At 40.7% G+C, this 23,855-nt stretch overlaps 1 protein-coding gene across 3 annotated transcripts in view; it reads left to right on the top strand.

The window, feature by feature from the left end:
- CLYBL (citramalyl-CoA lyase) overlaps window positions 1-23,855 on the top strand; it is a 177,636-nt gene that overhangs the window by 70,267 nt on the left and 83,514 nt on the right. For all 3 annotated transcript variants that reach the window (XM_074859361.1, XM_074859360.1, XM_074859362.1), the window contains exon 2: window positions 20,079-20,268. In XM_074859361.1, the coding sequence (XP_074715462.1) occupies window positions 20,079-20,268 (190 nt within the window). The remainder of the gene's footprint in view (window positions 1-20,078; window positions 20,269-23,855) is intronic.

Below are 23,855 nucleotides of genomic sequence, written 5' to 3'. Positions count from 1 at the left end.
GCCAAATCTAATTAATGGGGTCTACAACAGGGAAGGAGAGAGAGGGAGAACAGGGTGGGGGGTAGATGCAATCATGAGTTTGTCTTGGCAAAACTTTCTTGTTTCTTGGAGACTTAGCTAGTCTTTGCTTTTAAGAAAAGATAGTTTTAGTCGATTTCATTTTTAAGGACTTTTTGTACTTAGTTTATAAACACTCATTCAAAAGCCATTTCAACGGCAAAAGGCTAAAGACATAAAAAGCTAGAGATATCTTCAGACACTTTGTTCTCATATTCAAGAACAATCTTCAAAATCCTTCTTAATGAGGTCATAAAAGAAAAAAAATCGAACAAGTGGTACTTGTGTACCTCTCTAGGATGTGTCATCGGGGTCACTTGCCACTAGGTTATCCTATTTAAAAAGGGATTGGGATAGTTCAATCAAGCATTGCATTAAGAGAGAGACTTTGATTAATTCCTTCTCTTCTCTATTGTGCTATAGATAATTTCAGTAAATTTGTGATACTTTCTTCTTAGTCAGTGTTGAGGCTTAACGTTCTCGATGCGTCATGCTGAGTATTAGCATTTATTGGGCCTATTTGGCTCTAGTAAAGAGGAGTGTAGGCTGCAGACAGCCCTCTAATCTTTGACAAGTGAGGCCATTCTTTCAACATTACCGTTATCTCAGGTCATAGAGAGAATGTGTTCTCTTACAGGTTTGCTGCAGGAACAAATATGGCATGTAAAGGAAAGAGAAGAAGAAAAAGTAAGTAGGCTGATGATTTATTGCAGATTTCTTTTCGGAAAAAATAGAGGTGACTTTTACGGAGAAAATTGCTGTCTTGAATAACTTGTTCGTTTTCTGACACAATGGGGCAGAAGTAAAGAAAGGCAAAGCTGAGCTGTGTTACTAACTTGCACTGTGGCTGGAGACTTGAAATGCAGCAGAACTGCAACTCAGAACCCAGCTGCGATTGCATTATTTCTATACCTCATGAAACCTAACTTTTATTTTTTAAAGTGATTCATTTTGGTAGGAAATTTCCTTTTTCATTGAATTCTTATTAAAAAAAAAAAAAAAACAAAAACTAAGAGGACCTGTTTTGACGATTAATAAATCACGTTACATCCTTTTTCTCAACTAAACACACACTTCTTTCCCTTTAAATATAGGTCTTTAGAATTTGCATGATATGTCTTTTGTTTATTGTAAAAAAATTTCTCTTTACGTTGTTTGGTGTAATCTTTCTTCTCTTCCCGAGCTCATTTTGAAAACGTGTGTGATAGTCGCTCTGGAGACTCAAGGCCCTGTTGGGTATACACATATTTAGGCACTCTTTAAAAAGTGGATTTTTGACCTGATAGACCGTAACGGCTCCCAGGGAGCCACTATGGTCATTGTGTAAATCCTTCTTAGTTTTCGGTTTACTCACTTGATATACCGTAACGGCTCTTAGGGCCGTTATGGTCTATTGTGGTAATCCAGCTGCTGCACATGCGCGCGAAGCTTTTGTGCCTAAAAATCCTCGTGAAGTTTTCTTGGGAGCGTAGCGGGCACATCCAGAATTGCTTCCTTTCTGTTGGGGGTATGAAATGGCTGGAGGAAAAAGCGGTAGATGTTCCTTTCTCTCTGGCAGCAGCCAAAGACACTGGGGCACCTGAAAGGCTATCAACCTGCCAAAAAGTATAGTAAAAAAACCCCAAAACCTACTGTCAGATGCTCAAAATATCATCTGGAAAGACTGGTTTGAATCAAAATGTTCACAAGTGCGAAACAGCTGACTTTTATTTATGCATTTGTTTAATGTATGTCTAAGATGTGTGTCAGGCTTCTGCCCAGTGGGATTTTTGACAACTGAGTTATTGACCCTTGAAAACAGGGAGTTGTAAGTGAAAGGCTGATATAGTCGTAACTATAGCAACACTGTCAGTGTTCCTGTAATTATTAACTTTTTTTTTAATAAAAAAATTAAGAACCTCTTTCTTTTTTTAAAGAAACCTTTATTGCAAACTGATGGTGCCACCATGGAGATGAGATACGTTGAAACAGTGCATGTCAGTTAGTTACTGAAATAATTAAAGTACTGGGAAAGTATGGAAAAAGAACTAAACATTGCTTGCTTGTATGAATAAGGCCTATTGGTTCAAACTGTTCCTACGAGCCAGTGATGGCAGACAGGTCTAGCCATCATTTTGTGCTGCGTAAAGCTGATGGAAGGCTACATTTTCATGACTTGTGTAACTTTTCATGCCATGCTACCTTGAGAGAGCAGTGTTTGTACTGAGGCTGCAGGCAGAGATTCAGACATTTATTTGGAGCTAATTCTCCACTGTACAGGGCAGAGTGATTTAACTGTGCAATACATGTGCCTGCTCTCAGCACGGAGAGCGGCAGTGTCTCCTACGGATGCAGTTTTGCTTCGGCTTCATGGCAGAGAGCACTGCAGGATGTCCAGGACTCAACACGATGCCACTGGACTGTCAGAGCCACATGAGCCTGTGTTACACCCTCCCTCTGCTAAGAATTGCCAGAGGTTGCAGGTCCTTATCCTGGCATGACACTAAGTGCGTGTAAGACGTATCTCCCTTGGGCCACTTTGGCCGCTTCCCATGCTTTTCTCCCAAGTCTTGCTCCACGGTGGCCATCAGCCAAGGTGGCGCAGGTGGGGCACCTTCAGAAAATGCTGCTGCTGTTCTGGAGTAATCTTTCACCCCCGTGGGGACATGGACAAAGCACTGGCCTTCTTGTCCAAGTATGGTTTTCCAGGACTACACATGTGCATGTGTTGGGGGGGGAATCAAGAGGGGAGGGAAAGAGTGTTGTACTTCATCAGGATCTCCTGAGTGGCAGACTGCTCACAGAACCCTGTTTAACAGTTCTCTAAGACTTGACAAGTCGCTAAAGCTTTTATTATTGGTCTAGAGTTTGTTTGCATTTTTTAGTCCACCTTCTAACACAGATAAGGAATGCCCATTACATATAAAACGTGTGCACCTTAATATTTAACATGACCACAGTGAGTATATAATACTGCCACAAATGGCGCCAAGTCCTCCATTTGCTTATTCCTTAGAATTCAAACTAATGATAGGACTATATTTAATCGGGTTCTTTAATTGCTTCTGTTAAACAATCAGTTGCTAAGCTTTCCTTAGCCAGGTTTTAGATAATGGCTTTTGTTTTCACTTAGCCATCTGTCCCTGTATTAATTGTCCTTTTCCCCTAGCATCCACCCATAATTTTGGCAAACTGGTTCCCGAGGTTGATCTAAACTCCTTTTGCCTCATTTTCTATTGTTGGACACGGTTACCTTTAGCATTTCGCACATTTAATGGATGCAGTTCTGGCTACTGAAGGGAAGTTCAGTCATTCGTACCGCATCGCAGGGAGCTGAAGTTGCTTTATTTTTATGCAACGTTAAGCGCGGGCAAAACAATGTAGAGGTCTAAATTAAAATGATCACTTGTGTGCAGGAAATCGGTGTGTAGGGCAAGTAAAAATATTTTTCTGCTTTCTCTGCAAAGTGAGGTGACAGGTCACAGTTAGAGGGTTTCAGAAGAACTTCTGGGGTTAGCATCGAAGTTCCCATTTCATTTCCATTCTGCATGCTGAACCGCCATTTGTTCTGCATGGTTTGCACAGCTTCTTCCTCAGTCTTTGACTGGAAGGCTCCTGAACCAGGTCCTGATTCAGGAAGGTGTTTAGTCAGGTAATATTATTAGAGTGCTCAGACTCTTCACATTGTGCTCAGCTACTTGGCTGAATCAAGATCCACTGTCTCTTTTTTGCTTCCTCCTCCTCCCCTGTACTCCCCATCCTTGACTCCCCTTTCCCTTGCTTCATCCTCAGAGACTTATGTCAGGCTACCCTTGTTTTCCTTAAGTGATGCAGCTAGTTGCCCTGAGTTAATACATTCTCTCTGTCTCTGACGGTGCATCAAGAGGTTACTCAGTCCCTGCTTTTCATTGATGCTTCCCTCACCAAAATTCCACTGACCTTGTCCTCTTCTTTTTTTTAAATTACATCCTCACCTTACTCTTTTAATCTTGCTTTTGGCCTTGCTTTCTTCTGGCTTTCTAAGTGAATACCTGCTATGGCTCCCTTTTTGCATCCCTGGTTGATGGTTTGGTTTCTGTTTCACACTCAACTCCTGTCCTTGTGTGTCACTCCTGCAGTTCTCCCAAGTTCTCCTTGGTCTTCTCCTGTGGTGGCTTGGTTAGGGTCACCTCCTGGCACTGTCTGCCTCACCATTTGCACAAAACCCGTTCCTGCCTTTGGTGCCTGAGGGCCATCTCACCGAGAGGCTATGCATTTGTCACCCCTCTCCTGGCCAATTGGGGCACCCTGCCTTGCTGAGTGCTGGCTGTCCAGGATTGGCTCTCTTGCTTTGACTCGCCTGTAGAGCTGCCCACTGCATGTTTTGGGCTTCAGATTTTGTGTCTATGCTGCCCAGGTCCTAGGTTTCCTCACCTCATCCCTCTGCCAGACCTGTCTTCTTGCAGCCTACAATTACCCTTTTAATCTCTTCCTCCTGTAGATGCTTTTTAATCTTCTTCCTTACTGGCCCTCAAACATGAGCAGGCTTACTGAAGTCCTCCATCTTTCCTGCATTCAAAGCCACCCTAATACTCTTTGTACTAGGTTAAACATTGGTTTGTTGATTGCTGGTTTCCAAGCAATGGAAGAGGTGTATAGAGTAATAAAAGTGTATTTTGAATCAAGACGTACACACGTCTAGTTGAGTAACAGAATAATCAACATACTGCAGCCACCTGAAGCCTTATTTGTCTCTCCAGGCTCTTGTATCTTCACTTCTCCATAATTCAATCCATCCTGTCTAGAACCTGTCTTCTGTTCGCTTTCTTCATAATAGGCAGCATTTTTGCAGAGGTTAGAAAATAATAAAATAGATTATTTTAAGACTAGTATATCTAAAATCACATAAAACTTAACTACTGGATATTTATTTTTCAAACTGATATAAGCTCCTGAGGCATGAATAAATGTGCTTACTAATACTTATAATCTCCTTTTTGTGGATCAAAATCTAGCAACATCCTTGAAATGCTCAAGTTAGCAGGCATGACTTATCATAGTGGAAAAACAATTTACGTTGTATCTGCTTAGGACAGGAACAGAGGCAAAAGACCCCAAAACATAACTGTGTATATTGAAAGGAAAAAAAGCAGGGTTTCAAGCCAGATTGCACCAGGTTTGTGTTTTTTTTTTTTTCTCTGAGCGTGCTGAATGCTGGACCTTATCTTGTAGAGCATCAGGAATGTCCAGCAATGGAACAACATTTCCTCTGAAGAAGTAGTTGGTGTAATGTATAGTGAAAGGAATTACTTAAACACAGCACTAGCACTGGCAGTGGTGATAATTACCTTTCAGCTATTTCAAAGCAATACAAAACAGCCTAAATACATATCCATTCAGGTTCAGGTATCTGAGATGGGTGTGGGAGTCTTCCCAGGGACGTGCCTCTCTTCACTGTTTCCACAGGGGACTTGAGTCTGTTTTGCAAAGGGCTCAGCTGTGGTTTTTACAGCCCAGCCTGGGCACAGGAACCATGCTGCCTTGGAAGCAGGGTGGAGAACATCTCATAGAATCAGTGAGATTGGAAAAGACCCTTAAAATCATCATGGTGAGGGAATGTCCACCCTTGTCCTGCTGCTCCTCAAAAGGGAAGAAAGAAATGAGTTATTTCCCTCCCTTTTGCAGTGCAGTTTAGTGCCTCTGGCTACCACTGTGAATGGCTATTTTAGTCAAAAAGTTGTCTTTCCTCTCATCTGTTAACATATAGTGGTATTGATGAAACAGCCCCTAAATTCCCTCGCCCTCCAAAATAATCTGAGCAGGGACAAGGAAAGGAGGATATGAGATTGTTCTCTTACTTTTTTATTGCTGTAAATGTTGAGGTCCAATGGAAAGAGCGTCACTTGTGTGAAATAGCGTGTTGCTTGCTTGCTTCTGGCAGGAATTTGGCAAAGACAGAAAGCAGTAACATTAGGGGCAGAACTGCTTTGGCTCACTTGAGACATGTCTTCAGTCTACATTAGCTGTAAATCCACGGGGTCGCACCTGTACTTGCAAGTTACGCAGGATGCCTACAGTGTGCAGATGCAAAGTGGGTGATGCAAAGACCACAAGTGTTGCAAAAGCAAGGCACCGTCATCAATAACTAATGGTGGAACATCCTTCAGCCTAGTGTACGTGGGGTCCTGGGGAGACTTCATATTTCGCTGGAGAATTCCCACTCTAATACCATTGCTAGAGATGCAGAAAAAGGCAGTTTATTCCAGCAAAGTATGAGGAACCTCTGAGACTAAAAGTTGTGGAAAAAACAATTTTATTATTTCTTGGATTTATGGAAGATAATTCCTTTTGCCTCTTTCCATTGATAGATGCTACTGTTGTACTATGCCGCATTGGGTCTTTTTATACACATACGTGTGTACATATATGCACATTTATATATGCACATTTACATGGGCATAAATAAATAAATAAATAAATAAATTGCATATGTAGATATGTATACAGGCACATAAATATATAAACATAAGCATGCAGACATATAAATACATGTTCACCCCTGACTATAGCGGTTGCAAGCCAAAAGAAAAGATACCTTTAAGAGTGGGGATATTGTACTGTCTGTCCAGTGTCTCCCATTATGTACTTGCTTGCACCCAGGGCTAGTGAGGTTATTTTTTTGCATTTTCTCCTTTAAACTCAAGTGACCCAAAGAAGGAGGAAAGACTTTGCCTGCTGGATGTGTTCTGGAGAAGAGAGTGGATATGCCACAACTTTTTCTCAGCACATCTGATGGTAGTCTCTGATAACAAGTCTTACCATTACTGAGACACTAGCTCAACTAAACTGTTATTCGGGAAGATAAAAATTGAAACATCTATGACATTCTTCCTATCAGCAAGGAAACATATGATGACAAACAAGGGGTGACGTGAGACTAAAACTAATGCTTTGAACTATGCAAATTCCATATATGTAAACTCAACTTTGAGAGAGGTACTTTGTTTCTTAATAGTAGTACAGATTACTGACATGCTCTGCAGAATTAAAACATCTCTCAATATAATTTCACCTTTGTACTAAAGTATATCTAAAATGATAGCCGAACAAAAAACATATGCAGATATGGTAATGGAATATTTTTTCTCTTTATCCAGTATAGGATAAAAGACCTATGTCATCTAATTATCTCATTTCCTTAAGTCTGAACGTGTATTAATGACTGAGGTTGTTAAAGAAGACTTTTAAAGGAAAACCAAGTGATGCCTTTATGTATTTTCACAGGGAGTTTTTTCCCACAAGGTTATATATATCTATGAGTTCAAAAAGTCTGTATGTTGTTCAGTTTTTATACAGATGTGGAGTGCTATAACACTTACCTAGAGAAACACAGCTGCTCATTTAAATGTCATAAAAACTGTTATATAGTAGTAGACCTAATCCTACTTCTCCTTATAGATTTTATTTCCATGTAATCCAGGACTTTTGTTTATCTATTATATATCATCATCATGAACTAAAAGCCATTTTCTTTATTTCTGCAGCTTGCAAGGGAGGCAGTGTATTTTTCTTCTTCACTTATTTTTAAATAAATATTGATCATCCTGTGTCAAGAATTTAGAGAAAAAAAATCCTCACTTGCTTCTTCTCAGTGCTCCCGAGCAAGCTGTGTGCTCGGCAACCTCTTCTCCTGCCTTTCTCTTCCCTTCCCACTCAGCCATGTCCAACTCTTCCCTCCCTACTAGGCAGACATCACAGACAGGGCTGTTTTGTAAAATTTGGTTTTAAGGTAGAGGGACTGATGATGATGGTGTGTGTTGTGATGCAGTGAAATAGAAAACTCACATTTAATGAAACTGAGGTGTTTGGGGGAAAGGGGACATCTTGTGAAACAAGGCTGCTGGGGAGGAGAGCAGCTTTGGCTCTTGAGCTTTACCTAAGTTTCAGTTGGCTTTTTGTGTTCACTGGCCATGGTAAATATATGCTGTAGCAACCGTAACCACACAAGTAATCTCACCTGGGAAATACAGATAAGAAACTCCCACAGAGCGTGTAATATAGGTGCTTACACTCGCACTGCCACACAGCAAGGCCCATCAGGTGCTCTCAGTGCTCCAAAAGGGACTGCTAGCTGATAATTCAACCTTTTTTTGCAAAAATAAAATCATATTGTTTTACAGAGAAGTTGATTTTCACCTCATCTCTCTTCCACTCTTGATGATGATGATTTTTTAAAGTGCCCACGTCAGTTACTGACTGACTATCCAATGAGATGGGACTTACTAGGTGGGGGATCTGCAGTGGGGACCTTGAAGCCATGATTTTATGAGTGGTTCCAAAGTCTCCTGGCATGTGGCAAAGCCAATCTGAAGAGTTTTGTGAAAATGTTAAGATAATTAAATTTAAAAAGTAGCTTAGAAATGGGTTTTTCTATAGTAGGCTTCTGTGTTTAGTATTAAAAAGTGTCCCTTGACCAACATTTTTCTTCCATCACACATTCATATTATCTGCCCTGGTAGGTCTGGCACATTTATGGACTTCGATCTTGCCTACACAGCAAAGTTCATCTTTGGTAAAACAGGCTGTGATGATATGACCAATGTGTCTCCAAATTAGTTCCCCGCCATGGACACCCCTGGGCGGGGTTCATCTCCTCCAAGTGTGCTCATCTCCTCAAGGCGCTTAATGAGCTGCCTGAGTCAGGGGGAAGATTATGGCTGAATCCCGCCTTGGAGGGTTTTCCTGGGGCTTTGACTACACACCCCAAATATGCACCTATGGGGGTGGTGGGACCTGATCCACCAGCTCAGTAGGGTGAGGGATTTGTCCCTTTCAGGGTAGCACCATGCAAAGGCTTACCACTCACTAAAGGGAACTCGGTGGCTAGAGGGGTGCTGAGCCTGAAGAGGCTGGTGGGCACTAAATTTACCATTTTTAGTTTACTGACCTTACCAAGGAGACAATTTTGGAGGGCCGCTGCTGAGTTAGGGATTGGCATGCCTGTTTCCATGTAATAAAAATATCCTTCAGCTGCCTACGTGGAAGATCAAAATGAATTGACAACTGTCACCTTTTACCTTTTTATCATTAGTTTGACAATATTTGGTATTTTCTTTAAGCCCGGCTTCCTAAAATTTCACCTTTAACTTTTTTTTACTTTTAAAGAATATTTCCGGCTTTGACTGTTGCAAGGAAAAGCTTGAAAATACAAAGCCAGGGACACAAGAACCAGAAAATAATATTTCATCGTGCGCTTTAAAAATGTTGCAATTTTTAATGCATCACGTTGTTCATGGTTTTTTTAATTCTTGGTGTTGTCAGCAAACAAAAAAATCTTTTTTTTCAAGAGATGTGTGGAATAATGGGCAGATGCAGGATAAAGACTGAAGAAAATGTAGGTGTTTCATCATCATCTGTACAAAAGCAGTAATAATATTAATTCTTGTAACATATTGAAAAAGACAGAAGAAAAAAGAAATTTTATTATTGTATGATAAAGCTTTGCCAGGTGTTTATTTATTGGAGATCAAGAAAGTTCTGCAGTCTCCATAAGGTTGTTAAATCCCACCACTGCTACTAGTTCTGTGTGTTTTAGCTTTGGATAATTGAACAGGAACATAGTTAAAGGCATAAAAATATAGAAGTTGGAATTTTGGGGCATTCCCTACTATCTTTTGAAATTAATAAAATAAGATCTGGTTTTCAGCTGATTTCATTCTTAAAGGAAGTAGGGCTGGGCTTATTATTGTTACTTCCACAACTGTCTTAGAAAGATTCCTACATTTTGCTAACATTGAGTAGTGATAGCGGCATAGAAAATTAATTTGATCTTATATAATGTTTTCATGGTTAATAAGATTTACATATGACATTTTTGTATGATTAAAAGTACTGGAATTTCATTGCAGTAGGCATTAACTCCTGTGATTGAAGTTAAGGGAGATTTTTTTTTTAATAGCTAATCAAGAGTTTAACTGCCTCTGGGGCATTTTAAGAAAATGTTATACTGTACTTAACGAACATTATACTACAAATAAGAGTGATATTTCTGTAATTAAAACAGTCTGGATATTGCTTAATGAATGTTTTTCTTATCTTAATGTATAGGCAGTAAGGATTCATGTAGTTGCCTTTATTAACTTGTGGAGTTAGTTAAAAAGCTGGTTAAAACAGTAAGTCCATATCAGGTCAATATAAAATGCTTATGTAAGGATTTCATTGCTCTTATAAATCTGACTAGTTAAAAAATAAACACAGATGCTTGTTTGTGCCATCCTGAGCCATACCGCAGGGTAGTATTTCTGCCTGTAGACATTTCTAAAGTTAAGTGTTGCCTGGAGCACTGCAGGATTTGCAAGCATTCTTCTTTATTGTCCGTTTAGGAAATATTTTAAAATTTCCACCAGGTTTATATTCAAAAGCAGAGAGCAGTTGGTTTTCAATTACTGTAGCTACACTTGCTGTTGAATTAACAGCATTGTGCATTCGTTCTTTTTTCTGTCATATTACATCAGCTTTGATGTAACTACATAATTTTTTTTTTTTATGTAACTGCAGTGCATTTTAGTTTTATAGTTCTTCAGTGGTTTCATATTTACTAATTGCTTGCTAAATTGTTCTTCACTGCTCAGAAGCCATTCTGAATAAGTTCGGTTTAATACAAAATAATTCTTCTACATAATAAATCTTCTACATAATAATTCTTCTAGAAAATAATTCTTGGCTAAACAAAAATCATATTTTTGCAGGGCTTTTTTGCCCCAGCTGAGGTCGAGCATCTTTATATTGTTTAAAAGATACTCACCAGCTGAATTGCATCTGCACGCATCTAAGTCTCAATTTTGCACAAGTCTCTGTGCCAAAACCTGAAAATAGCAAGTTGGCCCACATATAGCCTAAGAACACATGGAAATGGAACAGTTTCATAATCCAAAATTAATCCCCAGTCCTGCAGGCACTTAAGCACATGGTTAATTTTAAGTTTTGACTAGTCCTTTTGATTTCTGTGAGCTAAGCACATGCTTGAGTGGGTTTAGAGGAGAAATCTCAAAGTGCAGAGAGGACTGCAATATTGTTTTGTTTTTCCCAAGTAGTAAAAATGTCTGTGCTTTATTTAGTAGCGTAATTTACATACATTTCTAAGTACAGGAATCATCGAGCTGTTTGTGCTTTGCCATAAATTGAAAATCAAGATAAAATATGGCCTATTTAGTGAAAAATTCTTAGAAGTATGAAGGGAAGCTCAGTTTGTAAAATATCCTCACCACAACCAAAATTACAAAGAAGACAATTTGCCATAAAAAATCAGAAATTCTGAAAGACCCAAAGTGGGTGACTAATTTGTTCTTTCTTATGACTTCTGCAGCACCAGTATATTGACTCTCAATTCATTTCCTTCTGCTAAATATTCTCAGGCACATCTTTAGTGCAATTTTATTTTAATTCAGATGTAAATCTGAACTGATTTTAAGGACTGTACTGTTTCCCTTTTCTCTCACGCTGTGCAGATATGGATATCTAACCTGCGTAGGCTCTGGTGAACATAGTGGCTCTGTGTTACAGCAAGGTCATTTAACAGGCAGGAATGGCACTTTATTGATTCTGACTTTATCAAGTGCCTGTTTCTTATTTTACATATAACTCGTTAGCAGCCCGCTGCTAAACTGCTCAGGAGGCTTTGGCTGTTTGGGACTCAGACTGTAATCACAGTAATTAGCGCTGAATTTTTGAATCCTGGTCTCGATCTTGACCTTGCACCATTTAGCCAGAGCACACACAGCTGAACTGGTGGTGGGAGCTGCAAGAGCTCAGTGGTGGGGATGCTCCCTGTATGCTGGTGTGGGCACCGGCCTGGGGGGAAGAGAGGGGACCAGAGAAGAAAAGAGGGAAAAGCATGTTCAGTGAGAAAAGAAATTCTGTCCAAACATCGTTATCAATTTTTGTGTATGTGTACATAGAGACATGGATGGGTGCAGTCTGGTGTGTGTGAAAACGCTGGGGCAGAATTAGTAGGAAGGGAAGTGCCTGACAGTGAGCTGGAGGGAAGAATTGCAAGAGGCAAGAGTGGTTTTACAGTGACATAAAGAATCTCCTCAAAGTTCAGCTTTTCTGCAGAGGCCACCAACATGGGTCTGACTCTATAAAAGTGCAACCATTACAGAGTTGTGGTTTTTATATATTCACTTCCTAAGACAGAGTTTGGCACGGGATGCTCCAGGACAGCTTGTTGGTGATACATGCCTGATCCTCCTCCTGAACTGGAAGATGCTTGACCCCAGAAGCCATGCTTTTTCCTTTGTGTTGCACAGCCCTCAGCACACTTGGTGCATATTGGTTTGTACACAATGGTGATAAACCAAAACAAATCATACATCAGGGTCATACATCCAAAGTAATCTCTTTTTACTTCTCAATGCACATCATAAAAAAGGCTAATTTTATGTGTAGTCCTTCCTAAACCTCTCGATATGGTATTGAATCTTCATCTTTATTGTGGGATGTTTTTGTTATTTAAAATGTGTTGTAATTTGCTGTTGCAGCTGCTGGTTGCAATACCGTAAAAAATACGTAATGCAAGAGCTTCTGTTGGGAAAATGTATAGGTAAACAAAATTTTACAAAATCTCTAAATGCAACATAGAAACAGCATTTGTTAAATACAGGAAAGTGCTTAAAAGCTCACAGAAATTAAAACTTCAAAACTGTTTATATTTAGTGTTTATGTTTGTTTATATATCTTTATATTTAGGAAAACAGGGAAATTGTTATCTTAACTACACCTTCTTTTGGTTAAGGTGGAAAAGTGAATGTGTCACGCACAGAGTTTGTCCATTGCTCTGCAGTGATGTGGGTTTGATTAGGCAGCAGAAAGCACCCCAAGGAGCCAGAAACTTTGCTAATGGTACAATCAAAGAGAGACGCAGCTCAGCTCGGGAATACTTTACGGGCATGACGAGTTATTCAGAGTTATCCACGCTGTAAGGAGGGAGCAAACCCTTGACTGTATGTCACGTATGTTAAAGCTCCTCAAGACAGGACACCAATTAACCTTGGATGATAGCAAACACACACACACAGGCTGCCTGAGTGAAGCAGCCTGTTGCCATTAGTAGGAAGCAGCAGCCCTTGTCACCCTGAGCCATTATTTAAATCTCTTTAAAAATTCCCTTATTAAGTCAAAGAACTGTAGCACTCTCCTCTTCCTCACAGACTATTTTTGTTGCTGTGAAAACAGGAAATGTTAGTAATATGAGATGCCAGTGGTCCTTTTATTTTTATACTTGCTGTCTCATTTGGCCATTTTGAACTGAGGAAAAAAAACCCAAACTGATCTTCAGTCAAAGCAATTCAAGGCATGGTGGAGCTCAGAGTGAACCAAAACAACAGGGTCAAATGTAGTTGAAAGAAAATGGTGGGGTAAATAAAAGGTCTTTTTTTATATATGTTTAGTGCTGGTGGGAGGAGAAAGTTTGGTTAACTATTTAACCTATGATAGCCTTTTATCATTTTATGGCTTCGGGGTCCGTGATTTTAAGCCTTTGTCAGTAAGTTCCTGGTTTGTATTCAAACTTTTCTCTGGTGTCTAGTTACATGACTTGCATCGATTTACTGGAGATAGGAAAAAATTATAAATAGCGGCCAAAGATACATATTTTTCCTAAAATGACTTGCCAGCAACTTTGGATTTGGTACTCAGTTTCCGTTTAAACCCTAAACTGCTTTCTTCCACTCACACTTCTCTGCGTCATGATTTTTTTTATCAGTGGGGCTCTCCTTCCCGATTTGGTTCGCCTCTCTATTTTTGGCTATAATGTGATGTGCCCTGATCAGTTGGAGCAATTGCCTGCGAGAGGTCACTTGGAAGCCCCCTTTTCACTTCTCCCCATTACAGTTTTTCCAGCAGGCAACCGCTCTTGGGAGCAACCCCCTCCAATCTGTTCCTTTTGATATCCAAAGCTCGTTGTTACGGGAGTTACATTTCTTAATTTGCTGAGTTTTTGTGAGCACTTCTTCAGCCCACTGCGCTCAGTCCCTGCGGCTGGGTGCAGACCGCTTGCCTCCCTAAGGATGCTGTGAAAGTGTTAGGATTTATTCTTTCACCTTCTTCAAACTTGAGGAACAGGGGCCAATTTTATACCTGTATATCTCCCATCAGCTTCAGGGGAATTAATTTCCACGTTACATTGGTTTGAGATTGTATCAGCCTTATTGGGGGAGTTTAAAATCAGACAAAGCCTCTTCCAGGGCTTTTTGACTGGGAAGGAAAGCTGCTTGTCAAGAGATCTCAAACCACAGAGCTGGTGGCTTCTGCCTGCCCTGGCAAGGGGATAGGTTTGGGGGGTTTGTTAATTAGTTTTTGGAGGGTCAGGGAAATGACCGTAGAGGGTCTGGAACAAAGGAAGAAATCAAAATGTAAAGCAGAGTGTTTGATATGTTGATAACCCCCCAGTTTTAATTTTAGCATAATTGGATCAGGGTTAGTGGCAGTTGTTAGGTAAAGTACCTTCGGGAAGTTCTGGCTTTATTCAGAAGTAAATATCATAGCTCTTCTCTTTTAACCTAAGTCTTTTTCTTTTTTTTTCCCCCAAAGAAGTGCTCAGTTTATCTCGGATTTATTTCCACTAGGAAAGCCCTAAGATTTCAGAGACCTGTATTCTGATGGTAAAGCTTGTGACATAAGCTTTTGTTTTCCATTCGAGGAAACATTAGCATTTTTTCACATGTTAACTTTTTAACAATTGCGGGGAATTTCTTTTCCTTAAAAACTGCCGTCTTTTCTTTTTCCTCCCCTTTTCTCTCTTCTTGATATTTTTATTTCCCTTTTATATGGAGACTTGTAGATTTTGTCACTTCAAACGTTAGCTGTTCCTCCTCTTTTCTTTCGCTTTACAATACACACTAGGAGATTTTTTTTTTTTTTTGCATATTCCTCCCCTTTCTCTGTGAGATATTGTAGTTGACCAAATTTAAAACACTACAGTATTTAGCATCCCCGCAGTGCCATTTTAAGTATTTGGACCTGGAAAATGCCCCAAGCAATAACTACCTGAATTGCTTTTAATTACACAATATAGCTGCATCATTTTACTTCAGATTCTTTTTGATTGATGCTGTAAGGCAATTGTAACCATGGATGATGGGATTAAGTGCCTCTTGAAGTGACTTTAGCTTCTTGTGGGAACAAAGGGAAAGAAGAGAACACTTAGTCCCTTTTTGAGTGAACAGCCTTTTTTCACTTGCTATATAAAGAAATACAATTAACAAACATTATCCCCAGAGGTGAATTGAAATGTACATGCGGACAATAACCGCTCTTGACTGCAATTAGACATATATGATCCGAGGTATTTTGGCCATTCATTAGTGCTAATTGTTTGAGAAACAAGCCCACAGAACAAATGATTAAAATGTTAGTGCCATAACCAGGATTATTAGCATGTGTGATAAAATGCATGCGCCACAGCTGTACCAATAAAACTCTCCGGTGAGTCGCTTTGATTCGACAAATACGCAGCTCGGCTGCGAGCCCTTCGTATTTGCACAGGGCCTGCTGATGTTTATAACAAACAACTTATATCTTCTTTTCTTAATTAGAAAGAATTACTATGCAAATTGCGGGGCTTTGTAATTTCGTAGAAGTTTCCTTTGTCTTTGTCGGATTATTTGTGTGCAGTTGTGAGCTGCTCCCTAGTAGATTCGACATAGGAAAACTATTATATTTACTCTGGGGTTTTTTTTGCACATATTGGGGAAATAATTTGTAGGAGATTCTGCTGCATTAGCTGGGTTGTGTTCAGTGGGGTCTTAGGTCTTGGGTCACTTCTGTCCTTCTGCCACAGCACCACAAATATCCAGAATTGTGGCTGGTATGCAGTTACGTGCATTCAGGTCGGAAATACACATTGTGGAAATTATCTAGCTTTTTTTAATGGTTTAGTCAAATGCCTAGAAATGCTCTTCAGAAACACTTTGCCAACACTGTGCCAAAGACTGTAGGAGAGATTTGGCCTAATGGGCAATGGATATTTTTCTCTGTGTGAGGCAGATCACAGTGTAGCATCTCTTCCAGGGATGATTTGATCTAGGAAATAAACAGAGAACAGAGGCGCAGGTTAAAGTGCTGATCCTGAAAATCACTTGTGGGAGTACTTTACTTTTTGAGCTATATGTTGTTGGCTCCAATGAGACTGCACAGGTGTGTGCAGTTAAGTATATGTGTGAGTATGAGCAATGCTGGAATGCGAAAATGCAGTTTACAGCAGGGAAATGTGTATAATTTGGGATAGTTTCACTGGTTGCAGTAATATCGTATGGCTGCCATTGCAAAGTACAATGTGTCAGTAATCAGAAAGGTTTTGTTTTCTCCTTCCTGAGGATGAACTATTTGCTCTTGGGTAAAACAGTTCTCAGAGGATCACGAGTAACTTTAACTTGCCAGATACTTTTACATATTTGATGAAGACTTTAGTAGAGTGTTATGTTTGCAGAAGAAATTTAGTTTCATTTTCAAGACCCAAGAGCATTCAGCATGCTGCTAGATGCTATGAATGAAAATACGCTGCTGTAAAACAATTTAATGAGCATTACCCAATAGCCTAGTCCTTGTTTTAACTTACAGTGCTTAAAGGAAGAAACATTGTCTTAGCAAATTCACTTGGCTTATGTCCATGTGTTTAGTTTAAAGCATAGTCAAGCTTAGTTTGAATCATTAAAATACTTGCAGTCAGGAAACACATGTAAGATTTTCTTCCTCTTTATGGCATGGGGTTAACAATATAATTGAGATTGCAGTGCTATGTGGGGTTTTTTGTCCTAAAAAAGTAACTGCTGGGGATGTTTTTATTCTATCAAAATAACAGAAGTGGAGATAATCAGGATAGTGTTTTCTACCAGAGTAGCTAACTGCTCATATGCATAGCACCCTGGGCCCTGCCACTGTTTTAAAAAGGTTTATAGGCAAATGGATTTCTTAACAAACCCACTTCTTCCTCTACATTTCATTTTATTGTAGAACATAAAATATGACCAAGGAAAATGTGCCATGGTAACAGAAGATGATTTTTTAAGAATATATGTCAAAATAATAGCATATGAAGGCATTTACTGCAGTCACACCTAAGCATACTTGTTGAAAACTCTTATTTTACACGTACATTTCTAGAGCTCTTTGTTGAAAGGAGAAGGATGCTGTGTTGGTCCACTGACACCAATTTCTCCTGTACATTTTTTTTTTGGCCATACCTCTTGAAAAAATTATTGCTTCTTCAACTTGCTAAAATGTTTTATAAGACTAATAATTTAACACATTGACAGTATATTTTTTTGATAATCTGTGTCCTGAGAAACCTGTGTTTGGGGCCTATGTGGCTACAAAATTGAGGAGGAGATACCAATAGTCACCGGGTGATAGTATTTCTAACATGAAGCCTATTAGGTGATGGTTTTTAATGGATTAAATCTACCACTTCTTCGGAGTCAGGTGATCTGCTGGAAAGGCCATTACTGCTCCCCCATCTACACAAAAGTTCACAGACCTCAATGGTGACACCTGACTAAATTTGGTTTGCAGGTAACAACGGTTTTATCTACACGATACTACACGCCATTGTTCATGGTATGCAGAGGAGAGCTGCCTTTGTGGGGCTCGCAGCAGTGCGAGGGAAACCAGCTGGTCAAACAGCCTTTGGTTTGATGACAGCCCAGAAGAAATCCTGGGAAACATGTGTGACAGGAGATACATCTCATCTCAGCGTGCTCTGAGATTATGGTGTTAGCCATGTCTATCAGGTTTCTGGCGGGTTAGAGGGTTGATGAGAGGCAGTCATTAAGGTTGCTTCAGGGCCTGCTTGGCTCTAGGCTGGAGTTAACTATTAATGGGCTGAGCTCTTTGACTCCTTTGTGCCTTTGGGAACTACAGGGTTGAAGCCATCAGAGAAAGAGAATAGAAACTAATCACTTTTGTCCCCTCATATGTTTAGTGAAGGACTGCAGACTTCTTTACTGACCTCTGTGTCACACTGAAAAAAGACCCTCCTCTTTCCATTTGAGATAAACCACTCTTCCACCTCCTCCTTGCTTTCCCAAAGTGTACTACTGCAAGAAAATGGGATTAAGTGGATTTATCTAGCAGCCACTTGAGTTGCCACAAGTTGTGTTACCATTCCCACTTCAACACGAGACAGGGGACACAAAGTGATCTGTGGGAGAGGGGTGAAGAGCATACTTAGGAGAGACTCAGTGAATCTCAACTGCATGTTCTCCAGGTGTTGTCAGGACCTCCACCACCTAAGTCTTGAAACTGTGCAGTTAGAGATTGAGAAGCTTTATTAACAAGGATAGCACTGGCACTTGTAATAAAACAATGTGTCATTTCTGTTTAACAGCAAAGCTGCCCCATTTCTTTGGCTGAATTAAGCATTACCAGGCTTATTACAAAGAAGAGTCTGGCAGCAGGTTTTTGTGGGCTCATAAAGTGGGTCCACCCAGGACATGCAGAGACATAGCAGAGGAGATGATGGAATAGTTGTCCTTTTCAGTTTAGTTTAATGAGATAAAATGTGATAAAAGCTTTCTTTGTATTTTTAACCCAAGACTTACATTCAGCTTTTAGGGTGCACACTCAAGGGGAAGAGAGGGTTCTTCAACGGGGTTAGCTTAAAAAGGCAAGTATCATAATGGTCTATCAGCAACACACTTCATTGGCTCTGATTTAGATTGACTGAACTCATTTCCAACCATTTGAGAGGGTTAGCCATGTTCACTTTGAAGAAAACCCACATGCGTGTGTAGCCATGTGTCATCCAAGTGTAGCAACTTGGGAAGCATTATTAAGAGGGGCATAGGAAAATGCATGGGTCCCTGACATGATGCGATAATGACATGTTCAGCATGGTGCTAGAAAAGCTTTGCATTATTCAAAGTGCTGAATAATATACATGATAATGCATAATGGTGTTATATGGTAGGATTATTTTGTGGTATAAGTGACTTGTGCTCTGAGTATGAAGGCAAATTGTATTTTTGTCCTCATTTTTGATGCAGCAGAATAGGCCTGGGGGTACAGCGTGAAATGGGGAGGAACAGGAGCAGGCAAGGGGGTTGTTTTGGAAGGCCATGAAACAGTGACACGCTCTGCAATTTATTTCTCTGTGCTTGTAATTATGGAGCAAAGCAAGCTCCCTACCGCACTGGAGGGCAGCCTCCCCCAGCAGCCCCACTGCCTCCGAGTACACCAACCTGGCGTGGGTTAGCTGGTCCCTCACCAGGAATACCAGCACGGTGTGGAGACCACCACAAACCTGATGCCTACAGGCCATACGAATGCCACCCACTCAAGCCATGTGGCACCACAGGCTCACATCTGCACTGAAGTGTGGTGCATAAAACATAAATTTTAAAAGGCACTGCAGCCAACAACCTGCTGATGATGCTGGTGGGTTTATGAGCTCTGTCAATGGAAGTCTGTGCTGTCATCTGAAGGTCTAAACGCTTCTGAAAGGACATGTTGGGATTAGTGAGGTTCCACATTACATGGGGTTTTCATTCCTGTTTCCCTTCTTTCCCCCTCCATCCATTTTGCTCATTTAATATTTGCATGAAAATACATTTGTTGTTTATATTACGCTCAGGTTGCAAAAATTAACTTCGCAAACCCATGTTTGTTTTAACCAACACCCCTGCTTCATTCACAGCATGCTGTCCAGCTCCTGGAGCTAACATGGCAGATAACAGCCTCCTCCCTAAAGCAGCCCTGATCCGTTCCCAGCATAGCCTCCATCCTATGGTGAAGTCCTATGACAGGGGAAAAACCAACCACCACCATTCTGTATTTAATACTTGCCATAGCGTACAGAACAGACACTGTAATTAAGGCTGCACAGATAACTTCAGCCCTGGCAGTTCTTCAGTTGTGAGTGTTTAAGTCTGCAACTTCTTCATAAGGAAAAAAATTGATAAGCCCAAACCAGCCACTATCTAGGTAGAAATGTTTCCCTTTTAAAATATAGTCAAGTATTCATTACAGCATTGTAGCCAAGAGTCTAATTTCAACAATATCCTTTACAGGGTGGATTCTCCTCTGCCAGCTGGTGTTCCTAAGCTTAGTTATCACTATGCATCATCTCACAAGTACGTTCCCAGGCGAGCTGTGCTGTATGTACCTGCGGATGATGAAAAGAAGATACAAAAAATCCCATCACTAAATGTAGATTGTGCGGTGCTGGACTGTGAAGATGGCGTGGCTCTGAACAGAAAGGTAATTAAAAATTATCTGTGTGATATAATCAGTGCTAAAGAGAACTTGTGGAAAAACATTGCCTTTGCCTTGGGGAAGTGACAACCAGAGAGACAAAGATAAATCTTCAGATATACAAAGTAATGTAACAGTGATAGGCTTTGTGAAGGCGTTGGGAAAACCTGCTTACCCAGAACTGAAAGAAATCCTGTGTGAGTAATTGGGGAGGGAGTTTTGAAGGAATGCAGAGAGGGACGTAAGCTCTCATCACAGAAGAGTGGGAGATATTGTTATTATTGCTGCATATTTCTTATAGGAGAGGAGGAAATGGGCTGTGAGAAGTGAAGCGGGAAAGGAAGAGTTAGTTCAGAATCACCAGTGGGGTTTTGTTGTTGGAACGAAAGCATCTTCAGATTGTGAGTGAAACAGCACTGGTTTGGATTTGAGCCTCAGGGTGTTTAGAAAGTTTTACTTACTAAGCTTTTTGGAAGAACTGCTGTTAGGGGTGTTTCTGAAGGAAGGAGATGTTAGAACCTGAGTGCACCAGGGTTTGGAGGGCAGTTTAGATTGAAGGAGCTGCAAGAAAGCAGGGATTGAGAGCAGCGTGGGAAAGAAATGTAGATGTGTTAAGTACCAGTGCCAAGTTTTTGTTGACATTTAATTGTGAAAGAAGAGAGAATGATCTAACATGCATTCTGTTTTGCTTGCAAGAACATTTTTTAAATATATGAAAATAACCATTTTTAAATGTTTCACATCTTAAACAACGTATATGAGAAAATGGTGTAAATATTTCCTAGTGAGAGGTATTTCTGAACAGGAACGTAAGTTTGCCATCATTTTTACATCATTTTTATATTTGTCAGCTTTCCTGTCCATTTTACAGTGCTTCAAACTACAGTAAACATTGTTTAGGGTTTGAGTATGAATGTGTTGTCCAGGAAGTTATGAAAATAGGCTTGAAAATTTTCCCATGTCATCTCAAAAATGTGGATGAAATTTTAGTCTTTTCTGTTTGTTGGACGTTAATGCTTTCCAGAAGGACTCTCTTGGGTAGTGCTCTCTTTAACCTTCAGGTCTTTACAGGTATGTTGGAAAGAAAAAGATTTTACCATTAATTACTATTGTTTACGTCGTGTTTGGGACTGCTGCTGTAGATGACACAAGACACAACTGTGTATTAAACTGTAGTATTTTTAGGTGCAGCTTAATTATATAAAACAAATCATTTATAGCAGAAGCATCTATTTATAATAGAGGATGACAGCAAAGCAAAATTTTATGATCAAGGCAACAAAGTTTATAGTAGTAATTCCTAAAGGGTGGTAAAATTCTAGCTCTGTTGAAGTGAAGGGAAGTTATGCCACTGGGTATAAGATTTCAAAGGCATGTAGGGACAGAATGAGGATGGTCAAAGCTTGGCTGGAATCAAAACTGGTGAGGGATGAGCAGGACAAGAATGGCTAGTACAAGTGCATCAGCAGCAAAAATGAGAAGGAAGACCAGGGCAAGTGTGGACCCACTGTTCCATGAAGCCTTGGGCTTACTGTCTGATCTCAGACTTCCTAGGTTGTCTCCTAGAAGCAAAACTTGGGAGAGGGAGATAGTAGCCACAGTAGGGGAGGATGGAGTTAGGATCTATTTAAATAAACTGGTCCATGGGACCAGACAAGACATGCTGGAGGCTGCTGAGGGAGCTGGCTAGTGTCATCCTGAAGCTGCTGTCTGTCATCACTGAAATATCATGGTGACTGGGGGAGGTTCCTGATGCTTGCAGAAAGGCAAATGCTACAGCCATCATCGGAAAGGTTAAGAGTAAGGAACTACGGGCCCATCAACCTAACGCTAGTCTCCAGGAAAGTGATAGTGCTGGTTCTCACTCTTTTACAGTGCACAAGGACCCAGCCAGAATGGACTGATCAGGAGCAAATCATGCCTGACAAACCTCATCGCCTTCTCTGAATAAATTACTGTCTTTGAGTATGAGAGCTGAATAGATGCTGTCTACCTTGACTTTAGCAAGGCTTTTGACATGGCCTCTCATAAGATCCTGGTCATCAGCCTGAGAGTAAATGGTCTGGATGGATAGATTATAAGGTGGGTGGCAGCTTGGCAGGAATCAGGTGGTCCACACTGCGTGCTATTTTGCACTTACCTCTGCTGGAGCCAATACTGTTTAACTTCTTCATTAGCAACCTGGTTGATGGGATGGAGTGCACCCTCCCCAGGTTCATGATGAAAGCAAACTGAGGTGCAGTTGATATGCTGGAGGGAACAGCTGCTCTTCTGATGGGGCTTTACAGTTGGAGGAACAGCCTGACAGAAAGGTAATGAAGTCCAACAAAAGCAAAAACTGAATTCCCAGCATCGGACTGGGATAACCCCATGCACCAATACAGGCTGGGTGTGTGATTCCCTGTGGGCACCTCTGCCAAAAAGGCCCTGGATGCTGTTTTACAAGAAGCTGAATGGGGTCAGCAGTGAGCCCTTGAAACAAAGGTGGCCAACCACCTCCAGGGACTGTGCTGGCATGGGTGCAGTCAGCAGGCCCAGGAGAGGGGTCCCTCCCTTCCACTTGGCTTTTGAGGGTCTCCCCTGGGAGGGGGAACTGTGCCCAGTTGTGGGGCCCAGTACAAGAGAGAGAATGACCAGTGGGAGGGAGACCAGGAAGGGTCACCAAGATGGTCATGGCACAGGAGAGGCTGAGGAGCTGGGTTGTTCATCCTGGAGAAGAGACAGCTGAGGGGGCCTTGATGGAGGCTTTGCTGCCTGAGGGGAGCTGGATGCATGGCAGAGCCAGGCTCTTGTCACACAATCACAGCAACAGGGCAAGAGCAATGGCCACAGGTTGCATGAGGGGAGAATCTGACTAGAGACAAGGGAAAAAAGTCTTTCCCATGCAGATGGTCAAACACTGGAAGAGGTTGTCCAGAGCAATAGTGTGTCCTACCTCTGTGGGTGTATTCAAGCCTTGGCCTCGTGAAGCCATGAACATCCTGGTGTAGAGCAATAGTTAGCCCTGCTTTGAGGAGGAAAATGGATGAGGTAGTCTCCTGAGGTCCCTTCCAACCTGAGTTAGACTGTGTGATTGCATGATCTAATAGCAAAGCATAATTCAAATTGATTGGAAGATTGAATTTCATTTTTAGATGCCACAGATACTCAGGAAGACTTTGAGACATGTTCTGTGAATGTGAAGCTGAAATTATTATTGCTCTTGCGGCTTAATTTATTAATGTTTCTGAGATGTTTGGAGACTGTGTGAAAGATATGTCAAGAACATGCACTGAAGTACAGTATTCGGTGGCCCATTGCAAATGGGTCATCTGAAACAGAAAAGAACCACTAGTAAACACAGCAACACTGAGTCTGTCCTTTAATCCTTATTCTTAAAAGAAATAGTACTGATGATTTTGACTGTCTATTGCTGTGTTTTATATCAATAAAATTGCTACCTATGGATGTTCTTGAAACTGCTGCTGAAACGTTGGGTTTGGGGAAAATCAGGAAAACCAGGTTGAAGGTTCACAGTGCCTCGGGCCAAACTTACCTGTCTACAGAAGGCCTTAACTTGCATCAAGTCCAAGCAGCAAGTTTGAACCACATCT

The sequence above is a fragment of the Strix uralensis genome, chromosome 2, assembly GCF_047716275.1.
Source record: "Strix uralensis isolate ZFMK-TIS-50842 chromosome 2, bStrUra1, whole genome shotgun sequence".
NCBI classification, from domain to species: Eukaryota; Metazoa; Chordata; class Aves; order Strigiformes; family Strigidae; genus Strix; species Strix uralensis.
The sequence above is the reverse complement of the archived record's forward strand: the minus strand, read 5'-3'. Positions and strand labels throughout refer to the sequence as shown.